The sequence below is a fragment of the Lactuca saligna genome, chromosome 6 (assembly GCF_052625555.1).
Source record: "Lactuca saligna cultivar CGN05327 chromosome 6, ASM5262555v1, whole genome shotgun sequence".
NCBI lineage: Eukaryota > Viridiplantae > Streptophyta > Magnoliopsida > Asterales > Asteraceae > Lactuca > Lactuca saligna.
The window spans coordinates 144006161-144028382 of NC_136422.1; the positions used below are offsets into that span (position 1 = coordinate 144006161).

General features: G+C 33.8%; 1 protein-coding gene and 1 long non-coding RNA gene across 2 annotated transcripts; both read left to right on the top strand.

The window, feature by feature from the left end:
* Positions 1-13670: 13670 nt before the first annotated feature.
* On the top strand, positions 13671-17215 carry LOC145000962 (pyruvate kinase isozyme G, chloroplastic-like). Its single transcript, XM_078960272.1, has 12 exons — positions 13671-14075; positions 14577-14828; positions 14985-15150; positions 15248-15382; positions 15456-15566; positions 15651-15739; positions 15835-15897; positions 15978-16153; positions 16229-16337; positions 16412-16560; positions 16641-16749; positions 16858-17215. Exons 1-12 carry the CDS (start codon positions 13839-13841, stop codon positions 16969-16971), a joined length of 1710 nt encoding a protein of 569 aa, XP_078816398.1. The 5' UTR covers positions 13671-13838; the 3' UTR covers positions 16972-17215.
* Positions 17216-20667: 3452 nt separating this feature from the next.
* LOC145000000 (uncharacterized) lies at positions 20668-21500 on the top strand. Its single transcript, XR_013661080.1, has 2 exons — positions 20668-20801; positions 21107-21500. It is a non-coding gene; the product is annotated as an uncharacterized LOC145000000 (long non-coding RNA).
* The last annotated feature ends 722 nt before the right edge of the window (positions 21501-22222 follow it).

The window sequence follows — 22222 nt, forward strand, 5'->3', positions numbered from 1 at the left end:
AGTTAGGAATCTGGTATTGGTCAGTGTTGGGGCAAGTAGATAAAGAATGATCGGGCAGCCAACTCCCGGGTCGGTATGCGTATCCTTGTTTGGATTTTGAGCGGCGGGAAAAAGGGTTTCGGAGAATTATCAGCGTATTTCGTAGCATTAGCGTTTCTTCGTATTGCAATTGAGAAATTGAATACACCGAAGTTGCAACTTGGGAAAAATGAAGATCTAGTTATGGGGTTCAGAGGGAATGTATTATTGCATCTATATGGTGCTTGGAGCAGGAGATCTGTGGTTGTGGCAGGATCTTGTGATGTTCGGTAGGGGTGTTCCGAGGTATCCGGGTATTGATATCTTTATTTCAAAGTTATTCGTGAATCTTGAGTTGAGACGACTGGTGGTATATCAGGTATCTATGGATCTAGTGAGAGCCTTCGAGTATGGGCATCCAGGGAGATTACTTGGGAGAATGGATCTTCGCAAGGGTGGGCATCTGTTATGACGATTGCCTCCAGAGTCTGTGATGAATATTCGAGATGAGTATGGGTAGCCACCTATGATAGTCTGTGGAGCACGAGCTAGTGGAGTCAGAGGGTGTTGTGATGCTGCGGGGAGCCGTAGTACTCACTAGTCAGAGGGTGTTGTGATACTGCGGGGAGCCGTAGTACTCACTAGTCAGAGGGTGTTGTGATACTGCGGAGAGCCATAGTACTCACTAGTCAGAGGGTGTTGTGATACTGCGGGGAGCCATAGTACTCACTAGTCAGAGGGTGCTGTGATACCGCGGGGAGCCGTAGTGCTCACTAGATGGCAAGAGAGTGTGATGATGGAATGTTCTCCGATTAGTGTATGATGTGGAAGAGTTTTGGGCTTGAGTAGCCCTAGTATTGAGTTTTTGGAGCCTGGATGTTGGACCGGGGGCGAGACTGGGGTCCCCGTCTCTGTCGGGGAATGTGGTGAGATGCGCAAGGGATATGCGCAGCAGAAACCAGAGATCAGAGTGGAGACGATCCTTGGTTGGATTGTACTTTCTTGCATAAGGAAAAGAGAATTTCGTGACTTGCATGTCACGGGGCTGGGATAGTGGTCACGGGGAGGAAGTTAGTGGGATATTTGGATCATGATTTGGGTGACCTTTGGAGGCTCAGCTGTGGAGTCAAAAGCTGACCTGGTGCCCAGTCTCGAAGAGGGATATGAGATGAGCTAGAGCCTATCATGATGATGTCTGAGGACACCTCAGAGGGAGTGAACGATTCAGACGCTCAAAGACATGCTTCGGGCATGTGTATTAGATTTCGGAGGGTGTTGTGGCACGTATTTATCCTTGGTTGAGTTATCCTATTTCAACAGCCATCATTAGTGCATTGGTATGCCACCCTTTGTGCTGTTGTATGGGAGGAAGTGTCGGACCCTCATTTGCTGAGGAAAGTATCGATTCGCGGAAGTGGAAGTTGTAGTGAGAATGGATGATTTGGAGTATGATGGTCGAACATTATGTCTGTGACAGTGGTATGGAATGACATCATGATAGGATGTCTGCTGAGGATGCGGAAGGGATTCCGCGGGTGTAGAGCCAAGAGTCTCAGGATGGATGTAGGGATGGAGTCTGGGACTCCCAGCTTGATTCTGATCAAGGGTCGTGTGCGTAGTGGTGGTGTCTCCTGGGGATGTTAGAGATGTCATCAGTGCGACGGGTTCTCCTAACCCGAGAGTGCGAAGGTTGGTGCGGCTTGGGTGCTTGATTGCAAGAAGAGGACTCATGAGAGTTGCTCTGGGATTGAAGAGTGGGCCTTTCTGTCGTCACGGATTGGATAGAATGGGATTCGGATCGGGGATCCGATGGTTCATGGCTTCTAACCCTTATGGGTCGAGTGATTGTTGAGATTTGGGACAGTGATGTTTCATGGGTAGTTCTTGGATCGTGGAGTGTGGTTATCAGAGGGTACATCCGGTGCCCGGTTCGAGATAGTGGTCAGGACACCGTAAGGAAAGGAAAAGTGTGTTCGAGTTTCGATGGGTATGCCTTGTGAGATCTGGTCCGATTAAGGCCAGGTGGCACGTTGTGGGAGTATTTCTGGAGTTGAGTTGCTGTAGGCTTCGAGGGCGAAGCCTAATTTAAGTGGGGGAGAATTGTAACATCCCGAAATATCAAGAGTAGAGTTGAAGGGCTAAAAGAGTAAATTGGGAAAGAGTGACTCAGCGAGTCCATGTGCGGACTCGGCGAGTAGAGTCGCGACTTGGTCGCGTGTTAAGTGGCCGACTCGGCGAGTCAGTGTAATGGACTCGGCGAGTAGGCGCTGAGTGGAGAAAACCCTAATTCTCGGGGTTGAGCCTTATATAAAGATCACTATGTTTTCCTCCCAGCCTCTTTATCACCCCTTGAGCCCCAGAAAAACCCTAAATCACGAAGAAGCACCATTGTTGAGTGGATTGGAGCTTGGAGAAGTAATGGTTGAAGGAATTTTGGGAAGATTGAAGGCTTGGAGCAAGGGGCTTTGCTTGGATTCGAATTGCATTGCAGTTGGGGCATCACTTAGAGGTAATATCTCGTTATTGACCTGTTGTTATGTTGTTTCTTCATTTTGGGGTTTGTGAGAAATTGTCTATGGATGAAATGGGAAGTCTAGAGGTTAGATCTGAGGTTGCTACCTCATATCTGGAAGGGAGAAGAATCAGAGAGCATGAAAGTCCCTGTGTTGGAGTGTTTAGTGAAGCTTACATGTCCCAAACCCTAGCCCCAATGTGCAAACGGCTTAGATCTCTTTGAATTCACGTAAAGTTTGCCACTTTACGTGATGGATGAGTGGTAGGAGACTAGATCTATGTTTTGGATCAATTGCATGGCCTGAGATGCTTCTGTATGGATTCAGACCGGTGGTACTCGACGAGTCACATGGGGCGACTCGACGAGTTGCTTGAAGATGGCCTGGAACTCGACGAGTTGGAAGAACAAGTCGGCGAGTAGGTTGAAGATAGCCTTGGACTCGACGAGTCCATTTGGACTCGGCGAGTCTTGTCGAAGAGTCCCAAATATTCTCTGGTTGAGTCGAGAATCGGTGAGTCGATGGATGACTCGGTGAGCCGCGTGCGAGTGGACTCAGAGTTGTTGGACTCAGTGAGTCTCGGGGTGACTCGGCGAGTTAGGTCGCAGATTGAGTGAAGTTCTGATTATGGGAACTCGATGAGTCACAGGGTTGACTCGGCGAGTAGGGTCAGTTAGGGGTTGACTTAGACTGAGGACTTTGATTTCGACCAAGGGTTGGCCGTTGACTTTTAGGGTTTGGTCAGCGATGTGGCCTTTGGGCCAAGAGAGAGGTAAAATAGTCTTTTACCCATAAGAGGGTGTTATGAGAGGATTTATTCTAGTCTCGAGAGTTATATTCATGAGAGTATTTGCCTTACGTGTTAGGCGGTGGCGAGTTCGAGATTCAAGTGTGGGGATATCTGCTTTCTGCTAGCCAGGTGAGTCTTCTCACTATACTTTACCTTAAGTGGGTAACCAGAGTTAAGTGATCAGAGTATTTGTATGCTATATGTACGTGATGTGTTGTACTGCATTATTTCTATGTGATTTATGTTGTGCATGTTTATAGACTTGGAACCGGAAGGTTCCCAGAGTTAGAACCTGAGGGTTCACAGAGTTTGGGTGCACGGACCCATAGAGTTATAGCCTCGAGTGGCTAATATGTGTTATGTGTGGTATTTTGGGGAACTCACTAAGCTTCGTGCTTACAGTGTTTTGTGTGATGTTTTTCAGATTTCTTTCAGTATCACGGGACGACACCGGCTGGATTATACACACCAGAGAAAGAGTCATATTTTGGAGGATCCTGGTTTTCTATGCAAGTGAAAATGGAGTCATGTTTTGTAAATCGACTATGAATGAGATTTTAAACAAGTGTTTCTAAGAATAAAATGATTATTTTAAATGAAAATTTTGTCTTGAAATTTACGGTGTTACACATATTTATCACATAAACAACTAATATTAAAAGATTTGAAATTATCTATTATTTTGGCAAGGATAAACACTTAATTAAGATAAAATTTGGATTTTAACTTCATAAAACAAATTAAGCATCAAATCCAAGTCAAAACAGCAGCCAAAACCCGAAAAACCCTCTGCCTGACGAACTGACTCGCCGAGTCAGACCTGGACTCGCCGAGTAGGGGGCAACTTGCCGAGTCCAGATATTGACTCGCCGAGTTGAGTCGTGCAGGGGCCAAAAACTCGATTTTCAGCAAATAAATCAGTTAAGCATCACATACAACTGAAACCAATCAAAGCTCTGGTACCACTGATGGGTTTTATGCATAAGAAACATTCTTATGTGCTCATACAAACCCTAATGCTTGGATCTAGGTTTCACTATTGCACATGCTTTGATTCCAAGACTTACAAACCCTGATCTAGCATATAAACAACATAAATAATATATAGAATCAGATCTAGATGTTTACATCTTCAATTGTTGGCTTAAATCTTCTCTTTCTTCTTCTCTTGAGCTTAGAGTCACAAATGCAACTCCTCTAATGGTTCACAAACCCCACAAGCAAGAAGGTAATATGAGAGAGGGAGATAGAGGCTAGAAATCAGCCTAGGGATCTCTTAAAATCAAGTGGTAGCCGAATTCAATGCCCTAGGGGTCATATTTATACTTACAGGTTACTAGGGTTTAAGTCTAAACCCTAATGGACAGCTTAGCCACCAAGCAGCCCATGGAACCTTCTGGAATAAGGCCTTGGACGAAAATATGATGGTTACCCATCATAATTTCGTTCCCCCTTAAGCCCATTAGGTTTCCTTAACCCAAAACTCAACTATCATACATTTGACAATTTATACCCCTTTATTCAATTAATCTCTTTTGATCACCAAATTAATTCCAAATTAATTTATGACCAATACCAATTAAATAAATATGATTTCTCCTTTAATATATTATTCTTATAATATATTAATAAATCATAATACTCTCTCTTTCTCCTTAAATTACCTTTGTCAAGTTGCTTTGGAGAAGGCAACCCAAAAGGACCATGCATAACCGGGTCAAGTACATACCAAATATAGTTACGGGCTTAGACACTATTCCAATAGTTTCTTCTCATCTTCCAGTAACTAACCAATGAATGCCACAAAAGTAATTTTTAACTTACTTGTTTTGATCTTTATATTTTAGTTTATTTTCATAATTTTATTAAACGATGTAGGAACAAAGCTAAAAGAAGTTTGTAAGTCTGCACTAACAGAATATTTCTACCGAATAACTCAATTATCATATGAAGAACATCTCGATCAACAAAATGCTTCAACATACAAGAGATCATTGTAAAGTCCTCTACAACAAACTTAAGAAGTGAATAACTTCTAAAAGATAATCTACAAAGAATTATATAATGAAAATGCATGGTCTTTATTATGCACGTGTTTTGGGCTATTGGATAACTAATTTGTACATGATTATGTGGGCTATTGCATTTGTCATTTTACAAAATTTAGATTAGGAAATCCTGGAGCATATGTGGGTTTCATGTCCGTTCTTTGTCGTCGCTGCTATATTGGCACTACATGATTGGATATTGGCTATTGCATTCGCTCCATTGTTTTTGGTGATTGGGGGGGGGGGGGGGGGGGGGGGGGTTTGCAAAGTATGATGGAAATTAATAGAAGGATGATACACTCCTTATTAATAGAGCTCAACTGAAACGATGATGTTTTGACATGCTTTATATACAAGCTCTTACTTGAACTGGTAACTATAATGTCTTTAATTTTATTTGATCTGATTTATGTTTATGACAACTTTATTTCTTAGACATTTTTGTACATTTTCTTGAATTAGGTAGCCCAAATAGATATTCTTTGTTTTACGAATTAGGTTACTAATATCACTTTTTTGGCTTTTGCAGAAGTCCAATGCCTCCCCAGTTTGGAAAGATTTCACAATCGCATAGGGTAAAAGTATGTCACACTCATCCTCTTTTACTTACAAAAAGTGTCAAGTTTGGTCTGATGCAAAAAGAATGGTCGGGACCTTACTTCCAATTAATATTGGGATCAAGACGGGCTAGCTCCTTTTTTTTTCATTATTTGTCATTTTCTAGATTTAAAATTGTTTTTTTTGATTTGGTCATATTTATTTTTCATCTATGAAGGTACTTGTTGGTGAGATTGAACAGGTGAAGTATTTGTTTCCATCAGAAGGGATAAAAGGTATTTATGATGAAATTATACTTTTATTCTAATTTATAATTTTTCCAAATATAGGTCTAAGATGATTCATTTCATGGGAATATAAGTAATTTGTTTGTTTGATACCATGTTTTAGAGGGCAACCCGTTTGGATTTTATTTTTCTTTGATGGATAAAGTTGTAGGGCATGATGCGACAAGTGATCTTAAAATGTTGAAATTTATAGGAAATCGCTAAAAAATGTTTATAGGACCTAATCTCTAGTTAGCTAAAACAGATTTGTCAAGAAGTTTAATACATTCACAGGATTTAATCCTGCTTATACGTTAAATGTTTTTGCTTTATTTATTTATTTTTTGTTTTTTGAATTCTTGGTATGAAAATCAAGTATGTATAAACAATGAAATTTTTTTAGTCATCGAGAAACGTGAGCGTAGGACAAGTAAAGTTTGTTATGTAGGAGGACGTATGGAATCTTTGGAGAATACAATATCGTGTTTGATTTGGTTTAAAAATTTAATCTTTGTTTACTTAAAATTGGTGATTTTTATGCATATTTACTTGCATTTGTTCAAAATTTATTTCGTTATTAATTCCAGATATGGGTTATGGATTAGATAAGTTTTGAATTGTATTTTACTTCTTGGTGGTTTATGGCATTGAAGTACATGATAGTCTCAACGTTTACAAAAAGTAACTATGTGTTCAGCGTAAGTATCTTGAACTTATGAAGCTTGAAAAGCTCTTAATGGAGTCATGGTCTAAAAATTATAAATAATAACATCGTACTTAAAGATATTTTTTTACCAAAAATCTCACTTTTCAACCGAATATTGGCCGAGTATTTTTTTAATATCTTAGAAGTGGGGAAAACTGCTTATGTCCTACCAAAAGTATTAAATTCCTCTCTTGTAATATTTGTTGAGTATTTATGTATCGTATTACTATCATTACATTTGTTTTTCATATTATAGAACGACTATTTTTATGCATTTTAAATGATTGTGGGCATAAATAATCTCTGGCATCGATAAAAGCTCACATACAAAATGATTGTCAAGTATCGTTTTTTGCTCCAAAACGAGAAGTCTAATAGCATCATTCATCTCTAATTTAATAATAATGTGTTAAATGTTATAAATGGTCAAAGAATCGTTTGAATTACCTGCACAGAATAACACCATGCTTATGTTTTTTGTCTATAACATACTAATTTCCTGCACAGAATAACACCATGCTTATGTTTTTTGTGTATAGCATACTGATTTCAATTTTTCCAGTTAGATTATGGTGCTTTCAGTTCTTTTCTTAATAACACATCGAATTTTGAAAGTTCATCCCAATTATAACACTGTACTCTCATTTTTCATTTATCTCATGTAAATTTGACTACTTTTCCCCTTAGGGAACTAAAATAATGATATAAAAGTTAACTTACCAATAGAATTTTACGAAAAATAGATTAATTTATACATATAGTCCCTAAGTTTATGATATGTTCATTTTTGGTCCCCACAAAAAATTCTCATGCAGCTTGGTCTTAATTCGAGATTTTTGTAACATATAATATCCACGTTTCAAGTGAAATGACTATACTTTTGGACCAAAACGGCAAAATAAGAAATGTACTCAAATACCAAAAGGAGTCTTTTACATGGGACATGTACAACAAATGTTACAAGAAACACAAATAAGCATAAAAAAAGCATGAGGAATTTTTTTCAAACCAAAATTTATATAAACTTTACTCAGGGGTCAAAACACATTAAACACACTGGGTAGATTTTTTTATTTTGTCAAATATCCTATTTTTGTGTATGAGCGGTTCATTTTGATTTTCTGACAAATTCTCCTTATCTTTCCAGAAAGAAGGACGAAAACATTAGCCAGAAATATTGTTGTCGCAACCATTACTACCATTTAGGTAGCGTAATGTTATCCTTATTGGTTTATTTTATTTGTTTCTAACTTAATTAATGAATTTTTGTAGGGTTTTTTTTTTTTTTTTTTTTTTTTTTTTTTTTTTTGCAATTCGGGTGTATCCTTTCTGAGAAGTGACAATTCAAATTAGAAGAAAATTTGAGTGAGATTTTATGAACAAATTTTATCTATAGATATATCATATAGTAAAAATTTCCAAAAACAAAGTAAATCCTCATATGGTGTCCTTGAGGTAAATTCTTCTAACCAATTATTCATTTTTAACATAAAAGATAAATATAATATAAGTAATTAATATTGTAATTTTTAAAGAAAATTCGTTGCTTATGCAATCTCACTTTCCAAAAATCTCCGATAGATAATATTTTATTGAAACTTTAAAAGAAAGTTACTTCAATATTTTATTACTGAAAAATACATCTAATATAAGTACTTGATATTGTAATTTTTAAAATATATTTTTTTCGATTACAGTATCAATAATGGAAATGGAGATTGACTATATTCCAACTTTGTTTAGGTCGTGTCTCCTTCATTATTATATATAACTATTCAATGATCTTACTTATACAGTTCGAATTTCCAAAAAAAAAAAATGTAGTCTTTAATTAAAATTTGAATATATTAATTAACTTTAATATTTTGTAATAACGTTTTTACCTCAATGCACTTCATTTTTTACCTGTAAGCCTGCAACAATTTTAGATAATAACAATGAACTTTCATTTCTTCCAATATGTACATTGGTATTTCAGATCCAGTCATGTAGTTCATGCCACGTTTGGTTCGTTTCAAGTGTAGATATAAAGTCATGTGTTGGTATTGATAGGTCCAAAATATCAATGTACTTTTACTTCAAATTATGCAACGATATTGAAAGGTGCATTATGTTTCCAAAATTGTTGTTATATTTCTATTTGAGTTGCCCATGGACTATAGAACATGCTGCCATTTCAAGTCACTTGTGAAAATGATATGCTTAAACACCAAAGAACAATGCTAACTATTTAAAGATAGATTAGTAACATGAACCTATTGATCATTTCAAGTAATTTTCTTTATTTTATATCATAATGCCCAAACATGAATTGAATATTTGACATGCGTAGCAATAAGGTGACCCATGTGAATCAAATTTGTCAAAGTTTAATCAGGTAAACCAACATGGAGTTGATCAAAGGCATTACTCCAACAAGTAAACTCAGGAATCTCTGTGTTCGTACTCATAAGCTTTGGCATCTATGCTTGTCAATTACTTTTGTCTGTTTTAGTTATTCATAATTTGTACTTGTACTGCAAATAAATTGATATATTTTTGCTTTGGTATCTATGTTTGTTGGTTGTTATTCATAATATGCTCATTTTGAAACATTTTTTTCTAGATGTCAAACTAATCCCATAAATGGAAATATATTGTTATATGTATTTTTTTATATGTTCCTCTGCGTTTTACACGGGTCATAATCTAGTTACTCTACACTAGACAATTTTCATCATATAAATATCATATATTAACCGTAACGTTTTTAAGTTTGCTTCAAACAAAGATGTTGATAATGTTTTTTTAAACAAACAATGTCATAAGTATTTTTACCTTAAAAAGATGTTTAATGTTAGAGTTTTTGCACCTAAAGAATATTGTATGTGTAATGGTATTTTTAATTTAAGATTTGCTAAAATTTGATGTTCAAAATTGTCTGTATAATTTATATAAATAACACCAAAGCATCTATGTTAAACGTATATTAATAAAAACTAAAATAAAGAAAACAAAAGAATGGCGTTTTAGAAAAAGACAATAAAAAACTGTAATAATAGAGGAAAAAAACTGATATTTAAAAAACACATTAAAATAATAAAAAAATATAGAAAAAATAGACAAAAAAAATACTAATTTGATAAATATTTTTGAAACTATACAAGATTAGTAAATACTTTTTCAATAACACTATTTTGATTAAAAACTCTATAAATGCATTCATTATCAATAACATCCTGGAAGAAAATACAAACTTAAGAATATATGTTATTTGATTTATCATAAATCAATACAAATCTCGAAAATTATAACTAAATAATACAAGCTATAAGCAATATCTACAACAAAAAAAACTATGCCCATAATAAAAGCAGATTTAATCCCCAATGTAATGTAATAATGAACTCTAAACTTGAAGGTCAAAACTAAAGTAGATTTAATCCTAACGAACCCAATGACATTTAAATGGTTGTTTCATAAGTTTTGCCCCAAACCCAATCATCGATGGGTACCTTGAACGGTACGTCGAACGCCAGTCTGTCGATATGCCACAACCGCAGAGGGACCATCGATGTAGAGAGAGACTAGAAGAGAGAAGGTGAAGTTTACAGTGGTGGAGGAAGACCTGTCAGTGTCTGTTGCAGTAGAGGCAGACTCGCCAAGGTCTACGGTGTCTGAATCCATCTCTATCTTCTAAGGTTCCTGCTAGTAATACCCTCCAACTCCACCATATCCATTCCAAACCCAAAAAAGAAAAAGAAAAAAAAAATTAGGGCTCAAAACGTGGAGGGATTAAACACTGGGCGGTAGAGGGCGCATCCGTGTTGTATAACGACGTCTAGGGCAGTGGATGGAACCATCCAGAAAACAGGAGGAAGAGAAAGAAACAAATATCATTAGAGAAGGAAGATAAGGCGGTGGAGAAAATCGAGAAGCATATGAGACAGTGATACATTGGGAGAAAGGATGATAAACACGTGTCTAAAGAATGTTGATAAGTCTAAGTCCATAAAATGCCCACAAACTCCAAATTGTTACCAAACACATAAATAGGGCCATTTCTGCCAACATTTTAGGAACTTTATTGTTCCTAACTTTCATTTATTTAATATATATATATATATATATATATATATATATATATATATATATATATATATATATATATATATATATATATATCATGGTTGTAAAACTCGCTCGGCGGTTGACTGGGGTCAAGCGATTAATCGATTTGGCGGGGATTAATCGGAGACCCTAAATTACTAATAAAAATATTTTAAAATTTAATATATCATAAGAAAATTAGTATTTGAATATTTAAAATTTTGAAATTTTGAAAATTTTAAATATTTGGTATAATATTTGAAATTTTAAATATTTAAAATTTTAAAAATTTAAAATTTTGTTAAATTTCGTGTAATATTTGAAAATTTGAAAATTTAAAAATTTGAAAATTTTCCCGCCTAGGAGCGCCAAGGACCGCCGAGGACCGCCAAGGACAGTCGAAGATCGCCGAGATTGAGTATAACCAATTTCCGCCAAACACCCCTAATCGTAATCAGTTGCAGACCGCCAAGCGCCTAGGCCGATATTTACAACACTGATATATATATATATATATATATATATATATATATATATATATATATATATATATATATATATATAAGTCAATATGCCCTTAAGGGTATATAAATTAGGTACCCAAACACACCATACTACGTCGTTTTGTATCATATAATAGATTCTACTTGTCCAATGTTCTTATATTTTAACTTGTAACTTAATTTACTTCCATGATTTTTATAAATTACACATTTATCTTCGTCTTATATAATTTTCATTTTAAACTACAATATATAACCTAGTAGGCGTTCAGCAAAAAGTTGTGATATAAGAGAAAGATAATAGTGAAAATTCGAAAATCTTGAAAGTAAATCAATTTAGGGGTTGAAGTTTAAGAATATTATAATGAATATATCAAACAGAACGACGTATTATGGTGTGTTTGGGTACCTAAGCTTATATACCCTTAAGGGTATATTTACACTTTTATATATATATATATATATATATATATATATATATATATATATATATATATATTAATGACAACCGAAGTAGAGGTCTAAACTAAAGATTATGGAGTATATATCTAAAACTAATTCTTAAATAAAATATCCATTATACATTCTTTAATTGTATATTTGTATATTTAATGTTGAAGAGTTTGTTACATATACACTGCTATTACTTATTATGTTTATAACCCCATAAGAGTTAGGTTTAGGGTGTGTTTGATAAAGGTATGACTGGGTCGAGTAAGCGAATTGGGTTGACTCGGTCAGACCATAAGTGTTTGAATTGTTGCTTTCTCAGTAAGATTGACTGGCCCAATTGCTTTCTCGCTCAGTATCTTAACAATCGCTGACTGGAGACATTAGACGATCCTACCCCTCCTTCTTTATTCTTTCTTCCGTCACCCCCTGACCTAAAAACACAGTTGCATACAACTCCACATCGTATCTCCAATTGAACGCCGAATAGAGGTCGCCAGTCGGACCTCTGCCATCCCGCCAATCGCACCTACGCCAGACTTATCTTCCATCTCTTCCATCCGTGACACCATCTCGACGCCATCAGGTAAGATATATATTTTTTCTTTTATGTTAATAATTGTTAAAATCATATACCATTTCATAATTCATGTCATGTTGGTCTTTGACTGGGCCCTCTAGTTTCTTATTCTTCTTTTATTTCGACGCCATCAGGTAAGATACAACTCTCTATAAGTCATGTCATGTTGTATTGTTATAAAATATGTATAAGCTATGATTAGAGGTGCTATTGTTATGAAATTTGAATCCCGCCCTCTAATTCTTATTCTTCTTTTATTTCGGTGGGATCTTTACAGTGACATATTGAATGAAGATTTTTGGTTACTGATTCAGATTTTTTTTAGAAAAGTGCAGTTTGGTCTTTTTTTTTTATTAATTTCAAAATTAGCAAGTATAAACCAGGTTTGTTGGTTCTCAATTGGTTTTTCTGGATCAAAGAATTCAAAATTAGTAGATTATTGAAGATATGGATGAGAGGATATGTTTTTTTACAAGACATATGGTTAAAATTCTATGCTCATGGAATAAAAATGGAGCAGAGACAATTTGGTCAAAGTGTTATTTTTATGTTTATTGTTGCTCTGTATCAATTTTGTTCGAAGAATAAATTGTTTGAATTATTGAAAAACAACGAATTTATTTATAACTTTGTAAAAACAATAATTTTTTTATAACTTTTATTTGGAATTTGTAAAGGATTTGTGTGTAATTTACATCACCCTTTAAAGCAAAGGGTAAAATAATAATTTTTTACTAGTCATGCCATTCAGTGAGAGCGTAGAATTAAACAACATGATTTCTTATTTAGTTAGGATTTATTACCCATACAGATATTTCTCAGTTAACACATTATCAATCAGCAACTATCAAACGAAACTTTACTTTAAAGACAAAATAAAAATTTGTTATGATAGATATATTCATTGAAAAAATTGTGGTAATACATACATTTAAGTCGAAAGTATTGAATCAATCATTGTGAATTCTTATCTTAAACGTTTTATTTAGATATTATCATTTTAAATGTGAAATTATATTTATATCATGATATAAAAGAAATCTCAAATAAATCGAAAAAACACAAGCAACACAAATATATATATTTCAAAAAATAAAATAAAATAAAATAAAATTGTTGCATTTGAGCCATATTCGCATAGAATTATCCTTCAATGGGCCCAGTCAAAGTCCAATTTTAACGAAGCAGGGAGTTGAAGTGCTCCAGTCAGTGGTTCTCGACACTTGACGTTGACATTCGAAGCTCCGACGGCTGCCTCTCACAAACTCCGATCAACCTATCTCTGCTGCTGTAGGTTTTCATTTGGTCTGGTCTTCAATGGCAGCAATCAGTTTACGGAATCCTGGAATCTCACCGGCACGAAAACCAGATGGCGACCGACGTCTTTCTTCGGCGAAGAACCTTAATGGATCACCACGAAGCTTTTATGAATCCATCAGTTTGAATCAGCAGCAACGTGTTCGGAAATCTGTTTCCTCGTTGGCGGTGAAGTCAATGAAGATCGTTGAACAGAGCCAGGAACCAGCCTATTCTTCCAATGGTCCTATTTTCCCTGTAAACCTCTCATTCTTCATATATCGTCTTAAATGGTTATTCGAATATTCGTCAATGTATATCCTGCTGGCATGTCTGATTTAGAGATTGAAACGTTCTTTTAGGTTTTTGAGTTTTTGGATCTAATCAGGTGTTTGGCATCGATTGATGCGCACTGGTCAATTTATCGTAAAGCCAGGAAACGATTGATTTTCACCTGTTAACATACTAAAGTGAAGAAATCCATAAGATGCAATTACTTGTAGGTACTCAAATTTGAAATCGTTTCCTGCGTAGATAAGTTTTGTAATACACAATCAATGCTAGCTTTTGGTTTGCTATGATTTCTATACTTGATTAGCATATTGTGCAAGGAGCCTTAGCCAGAAGCAAAAACTGTATATCATATATATGTTTGTAGAAAATCTATATCTACATCAAGCTCTTAAATGATTATAACTGCATACGATATCTGTTTTCACAAGTACTTAGGAAAACTCGGTTTCTTCTTTTGAGTTTCAGTCTAGTGACAGCAATTTGAGGCAACCTCAGATTTCTCTAGATGTTGAAAGGAAAACAAAGATAGTATGTACAATTGGTCCTTCAACAAGCTCACGTGAAATGATATGGAAGTTAGCAGAAACAGGGATGAATGTAGCACGCCTAAACATGTCACATGGAGATCATGCATCACATCAGAAAACCATTGATATTGTCAAAGAATACAATGCTCAGTTCAATGAAAAAGTCATAGCTATAATGTTAGATACTAAGGTATGCATTCAGTTTACTTTAATGTGAAACAGAATGATTTCATCTTGTTCCTTTTATCTCCATCTCCAAATCTGGATAAACACAGAATCAAAGAGATGAAAAGCACATATAAATGTATTCCTTCTACTATTTTTCATATGAATCATGTTGCTTCAGGGACCTGAGGTCAGAAGTGGAGATGTAGCTAAACCAATTCTCCTTCATGAAGGACAAGAATTCAATTTCACTATAAAAAGAGGAGTTAGCACAAATGACACTGTTAGTGTAAATTATGATGGCTTTATAAACGATGTTGAACCTGGCGACATACTATTGGTTGATGGTAAGTTTATCTCATTAACACTTTTAAAAAAGTTACAAAATGTTATATACATATTCCATTGTATAAAGGTACTTTTTTTTTTTTTACATTCTTGAAGGGGGGATGATGTCATTAAGTGTTAAATCCAAGACTGGAGATTTAGTAAAATGTGAAGTAATTGATGGTGGAGAATTGAAATCAAGAAGACATCTCAACGTGCGTGGAAAAAGTGCAACTTTGCCTTCAATAACAGGTTTACTTTCATCCTATTTTACAATTACTTTACAATTACTTTGATTGAATTATGAATTTGATTTCATTTACAGATAAAGATTGGGAAGATATAAAGTTTGGAGTGGACAACCAAGTTGATTTCTATGCTGTTTCCTTTGTGAAGGATGCTGAAGTGGTTCATGAGCTGAAAGATTATCTGAAAAGTAAGGTCTCTTTATAAATTATAAAATATTATTTTCATTCTTTTTTATTTTAACTAAGCTTCTAGAAACTGTATTATTCTGTAGGATGCAATGCAGATATCCATGTGATTGTAAAAATCGAAAGTGCAGACTCAATAGTCAATCTTCCTTCCATACTCTCTGCATCTGATGGGGTTAGCATTTTAATTTCAATGATTTATTTTCTCCTTATGATTATAATAATATTATTATTATATTATAATTAAACTTTAATTATTTATGTATTAAGGCAATGGTTGCACGTGGTGACCTTGGAGCAGAGCTTCCAATTGAAGAAGTTCCTTTATTACAGGTAAAGTTAAACTATTAAACATTAATAATAACCTTGAATATGTGTTGCTAAGTTTACATAATTTCTTATTATTTTAATAGGAAGATATTATTAGAAGGTGTCAAAACTTGCAAAAACCAGTAATAGTAGCAACAAACATGTTAGAAAGCATGATTGATCACCCAACTCCAACAAGAGCTGAAGTATCTGACATTGCAATAGCAGTAAAACAAGGTGCTGATGCAATCATGCTTTCAGGTGAAACTGCTCATGGAAAGTAAGTTTTTAATTTTAAGGATTTATTAATTATTATTTACTCAAAATGTTAACATACAATTCAAACTTATCTCAGTTTTCCACTAAAAGCTGTGAAAGTTATGCACACTGTGGCGTTAAGAATCGAGTCAAGTTCGCGAGTCAACTCGAACTCGGTTTCTCTTTCTCGTAACTTGGCTTACAAGGTATGCAGTAACCGATGAATATTTGTTTTTTTTTTTTTGGAATGCAAGGGTAAATTGGTCATTAACTTTTGTAGAGCCATATGGGTGAAATATTTGCCTTCCATTCTGCAACAATAGCCAACACTGTTGCTACTCCTATCATTGTGTTCACAAGAACAGGATCAATGGCTGTGATTTTAAGCCATTTTCGCCCTTTCTCAACTATCTTTGCCTTCACAAATGAGTGAGTCCACATTTTCATTTTTCTATAAAATTGAATCACATTTCTATTTAACCCTAAAAAAAAATTATTAATTTGTGCAGAAAAAGAGTTAAGCAGAGATTGATTCTTTATCATGGTGTGATGCCAATTTATATGGAGTTTTCTGATGATGCTGAGGAGACTTTTTCAAGAGCACTTAATATTTTAGTTGTAAGTAAATTTTTTTTCCTTACAACGGTGGTCCCTATAGTTTCATTTTATTGCAAGTCAGGCCCCTATAATTTTCAATATTTTTTTTTTCTTTTTTCATTTTATCAGGATAAGAGTTTAGTGAAGGAAGGGCAGTATGTTACGCTTGTTCAAAGCGGAGCACAACCAATCTGGCGTCAAGAGTCTACTCACCACATACAAGTTCGTATGGTTCAAGGTTGATTTTTTTTAATAAAAAGTAACTCGTTATACAGGTTTTTTTTAAGGGTATTTAAGTCTTTTCAACACACAAGAAACTGGTCCCACCTTTTTGTCTCGATGCCAACTTTCTGGAAATGTCAATTTGTATGATTTGTTTCGAGCTTAAAATTTTCTTCTTTTGTTTTTTGTAATTGTATATCACATGTAAGAAATGTATGGTGCAACTCTTAGTATATGCATATATACTACAGTGTTCGTTTTTGTATGTAGATGATATTAGTGTAAAAAGGTCTGTATGGATATAAATATAGGCTCTGTCTAGATTAAATGTTAATGGGAAAAAAGAACAAATTTTTCTATGGTTTAGCAAATAATAACTTAAACATGAAATTCTCATCAAGTCAAATAAATATACGTTATTTTAGAAATTTTTTGTTGAATAATAATATCTGAAATTACAGATCCTGTCTAACTTTCTTAATAAAAATAGGCTCAATAATTTGTTAATATAAAATTCACAATTGGCAATCTGATATTTTAGTATTTGCAGTTAATATATATATATATATATATATATATATATATATATATATATATATATATATATATATATATATATATATATATATATATATATATATAAAGGTTATAAACAACAAAAGTACAAAATTTAGGAGGCCAACTTGTTGGACTGCTCATTTAGAGCTGTCAAGTCGAAGTTACCTCTAGAAGATTGAAAGAATGTGATTATAAAACATTTTTTTTAAAAGGATAATGACAAAATAACCCATAACTTTTGTACAAATTTGTGAAATTACAACTTTTTTTTATTTTTTTTTAATTTTATTAAAGCCTTACATTTGACGGGATTTTTCTTTTTTCTTTTTTTTTTCTTTTTTTTTTTTTTTTTTTTTTTGTGTTCATAAAAGCCCTTTAGTTTGGTATTTTGGTTCATTAAAGCCCTTAAGTTTGATAGAAGTGTTTGATTTTACCAATTAAATATGCAAAAATGTAAAACTGAAAAAAAAATTGCAAACATTTGGTTTTAATGAACCTTAAACCCACAAAAGAGTAATTTCGTAAATTTTTGCCAAAAATAAAGGCTTTTATGTCATTATTCTTAAAAAAAACATTTGAGATTTAGAACTCAATATAAGTATATGATTGAAAGATTGTGATTATCAAATTTATATGATTAAAGGGTTTAACTAAACTAACTATTAGAAAATGACCAAGTTTTTTGTATATCATGAAAATGATAATATCCGAAATTGGTATTTTGAAATGTATTATATCATCATTTTTCAACCAAATGTCACATTTTAAGTCATTTTTATTGTATCTAATTCCCATTACTTATGCTTCTTTAAAATTTTGTTATATTTGAGTAAAAAGAATAATTTTCTTGAATTTTCGGAATTGTTCATAGAATTTCAGGTTTGTTGTTAAAATTCATGTATATGTTTTTTTTTTTTTTTTTTTTTTTACTCTCTGTAATCTGGAACGGCTTGGAATGTCAATATGAAATGTAACTTTTTGTCAAAAAATACTTTAATATGACATAAATTTAGTCTGAAACAAGAAGTGGTCATCCCCCCCCCCCCCCCCCCCCCCCCCCAAAAAAAAAAAAAAAAAAGACATGGTCATTTTTGTAACATTCAAGTTTTGGTATGTTTCCTTCTTAGCCCTTAATGAAAAAATTGTTAACATTTTGGTCCTTGGCTAGTACATGGGGCGTACTCTATGAGTAAACTTAGCGTTAGCTCTTTGCTGGTCGCGAGCTTCACCCACGTACGTTGGGCATACGCATGGTTTGGGCAAACCCTAATTTTTAGCATTTGCACCCTATTTAAACGACTTAAACAGCCCCTTGGACATTTATTGACCAGCCTCTATCTCCATTTAGGCATTTACCCTAAAAACGAAACCCTAAGTGCATTTGGTGATATTTAAGCTTAAAAGTGAGTTTTTTGGTGAAGAAGAAGAAGAGGACAACTTGGAGGAATAGCTTGAGCTTGTAGATCTAGAGTTACCTTCACATTTGCAATCCTTTTGAGGTAAAATGCTCTCAAATTGATGGTCATTTGTGCTAGACCTACTTTATGGTTATTTGTGCATTTTTGAGACTTTTGAGTTAAAGTTGAGCTTTTGATTTACTCCAGAAGTAATGAATGTTAGATCTTACCTCCATGGGGGTCCGTTATTCATAAAAATGCAAACTTTGTGAAAGATATTTATCCATGCAAGTGTTTAGAGCTTTATTAAGCTTCTTTTTTAGTGTTGGGTCCTATTAAGCCATGCAGGGGTGTAAAGTTGCAAACTTTACATATTAAGTCACCCTTAGGGATCAGATCTGAGAATTTAGCAAAAGGTCTTAACTGTTTAAGTGTTTAATGAAGTAGTTTGTGAGCCTGAGGCATACGAGCTGAGTACGCCCCACATACTTAGCAGATGGACGCATGGGCTTGGTGTTCTTAGTTTTGGGCCATGCCTTAGACTTTTAAGATTGGGCCTTGATAGAACATTAGACTTCTAATTTGAGCTTTTGACTAGTATATTGGGCCTCCTTGGATTTAGATCCAAGATGAGTTTTGAGCCCAATTTGGAAGATTGGGCCATATTGGGCTTTGGGTTGGGACTTGGTTTTGGGCTAAATAAGGAAAATGGTAAAATGGTCCTTTACGCTCGTTATAGGCTAAGTAACTTAGATTTTTTGTTATGGGTCATGATCCAATTATTAATTGGGTATTATTTTGATGATGATAGTGCGGGGATTTGTCAGACCAACAAACCAAGATTCATTTAATGTTTAGCGAACCCAACAAGGTGTTGGCGAGGACTGTACCGCAACCATTCCTTTTAGTCTTACAACTTTCATATTCATATTTTAATTTTTAGGGGTGAAAATTGAAAACACTTACAGTCAAATGCTTTGAGGTCAAGAACTTAATAATATAATATCATTGATAAATTTTCCTAAAATCATTATTAACTATTTTTTATAAATACTTAACACACACAATCTGACACACAAACACACATTTACTCTTCTGAGGCTATACGGTGTAATGGTGTTTTTGCCAACGACAAGCCGACGTGGACAGTGTCACCGACAGCAAACACCACCTCTTGACTAGTCTTTTCCCAACGATAATTTTAATCTACATACTATTGCCGATGACCATTGTCATTCAATAACTAATGAAGAGTAGTGATGTGCATTGAGAGACTTGCACAACTAGCATCACATAAAATACATTACATTGATTAACTAGTGTTATATTTTTTTAACTAAAAAAATTTGGTAAGCAAATATGCTACCACACCACACTCATAGACAAAAAAATAATAAGAATTGCAAAAGCTTATGTAGCGTTTATATATCACCAATTTTTGATAAACCACCACACCCTTTAACTTAAAGAGTAAATTTACGAGAATATATCGCTACTGATAAGGAAATTATGATCAAGATTTACTTGATAATGACTTTTACGTCCAGAAAGAAACACAAAGAACAATGTTTTGCAAAATGCTATATATATTAACTGAAAATAAAACATGTAAAACTAGTTTTTTATAATATACAACCTGTTATATTTTTGAAAAAAATAATAGATCATTGTAGTTGTTTTGAAAAGAGAGTCAAGGTAGAGTCCAAAAACTGATTGATAGGATCCTACTGGATTCCACGTTGAAATACGGTGTACGGGATAAAAACCCGAAAAAACCACCGGAAAAACCAAATCCCCCGCCTCTATAAGTATCCCCACCGCCGATCACTTATCAACACAACAACACTCACAGCTCTCTTTTCCTTTCGATTCTCAACACTCAATAAACGCCTTAAGGTACGCTCTCTTCTCTTTCTTCAACCCTACAATCTACAATCCTTCTATTTTATGTTTTTAGCTCGTAAATCTTAGATTCGTTTACCTTTCTGCAAACTCCGAATCTGTTTGATTGATGAGAATTACAACATTTCTGTGTAGAACTCATTTCATCGTATTTGTTTATGTTTCTGTTTCTGTTTCTCTGTGCTAATCCGAATAAAAATTTATCGGTTTAAAAGAGAGGATAAGATTTGTTATCATCGAGTTAATTTGGTAATACATCTGTAAACTGATTCCATTTATGAATGAAACCTAATGTACAGGAGAAGCTTTCTACATTTTATGGATTATAGACATCTTCTAGAAGAGGAAGTTGCGAGGGAATCTCTCATCGCCATTTCAAACGGTGTTGGTGAAGAAATTGTTTATTTACCAGAGTCTGAAAATGGAAACGGCATAGAAGATGCTACAGTTATCCATAATGCTAAAATCAAGACCATTGAAGATGAACTGATCAGATCAGAATTGATATCAATTGCTGCTTTAGAATCATCGGCGGCTGATAACAACAGTGACGAATCCTGAACTCCTGATGTTTAAATTTTTTAAATATTATGATACATTCCAAAATCTTAAGATTGTTACTTGACTTTCTAATAGATGGTAACATTTTGCCCTATCATTATCGTAATGAAAATAAGTGTAAATTATTATGCATATGAATGTTGCAATTTTATTGTGTTAGGCTCGAGCCTACATTTATATAATATATAATATATAATTTTGAATTTTATTTTTATAAATGAAAATAAACAAATATTTAACAAACATCATTTTAGGGAATTAGGTTATATCCTATAAGAGCCGAGCCAGCCGAACCCAAATCTGTATTATTTTAAACAAGCCGATCTTTAGTTTCGTCTCATAAACTCGAGCTAAAAAAAGGGAGAATTTCATATATGCCCTTCTTAAACATTAAAATATCATATTTACCCAACTTAATTTCTAAATATCATATTTACCCTTCATAAAATTTCTAAATATCATATTTACCCTTCATAAAGTTTCAAAATATCATATATGTCCTTTTTAAACATCAAAATATCATATATACCCTTCTTAAATATCAAAATATCATATATGCACTTGTTAAACATCAAAATATCAGTGGTAATATCCAAAATATCCTCCATCTACAATATAATAATAATCAACAACAATAAAAAATAAACAATCAAAAATATATATTCCATCGAAAGGGTTGAAGATGAATCTTTTTGTCTGTGAAGAGGCTGACATTCCAACAATTTAGAAGTTCACATTCCATTATCATAGACGTAAGGATAATATGATTAAATTTCTTAATTATTATAATAATTCTAAGGTATAAAAAATGATTATAAAAAATGATTTGGGCAAATATGATATTTTGAAGGTTT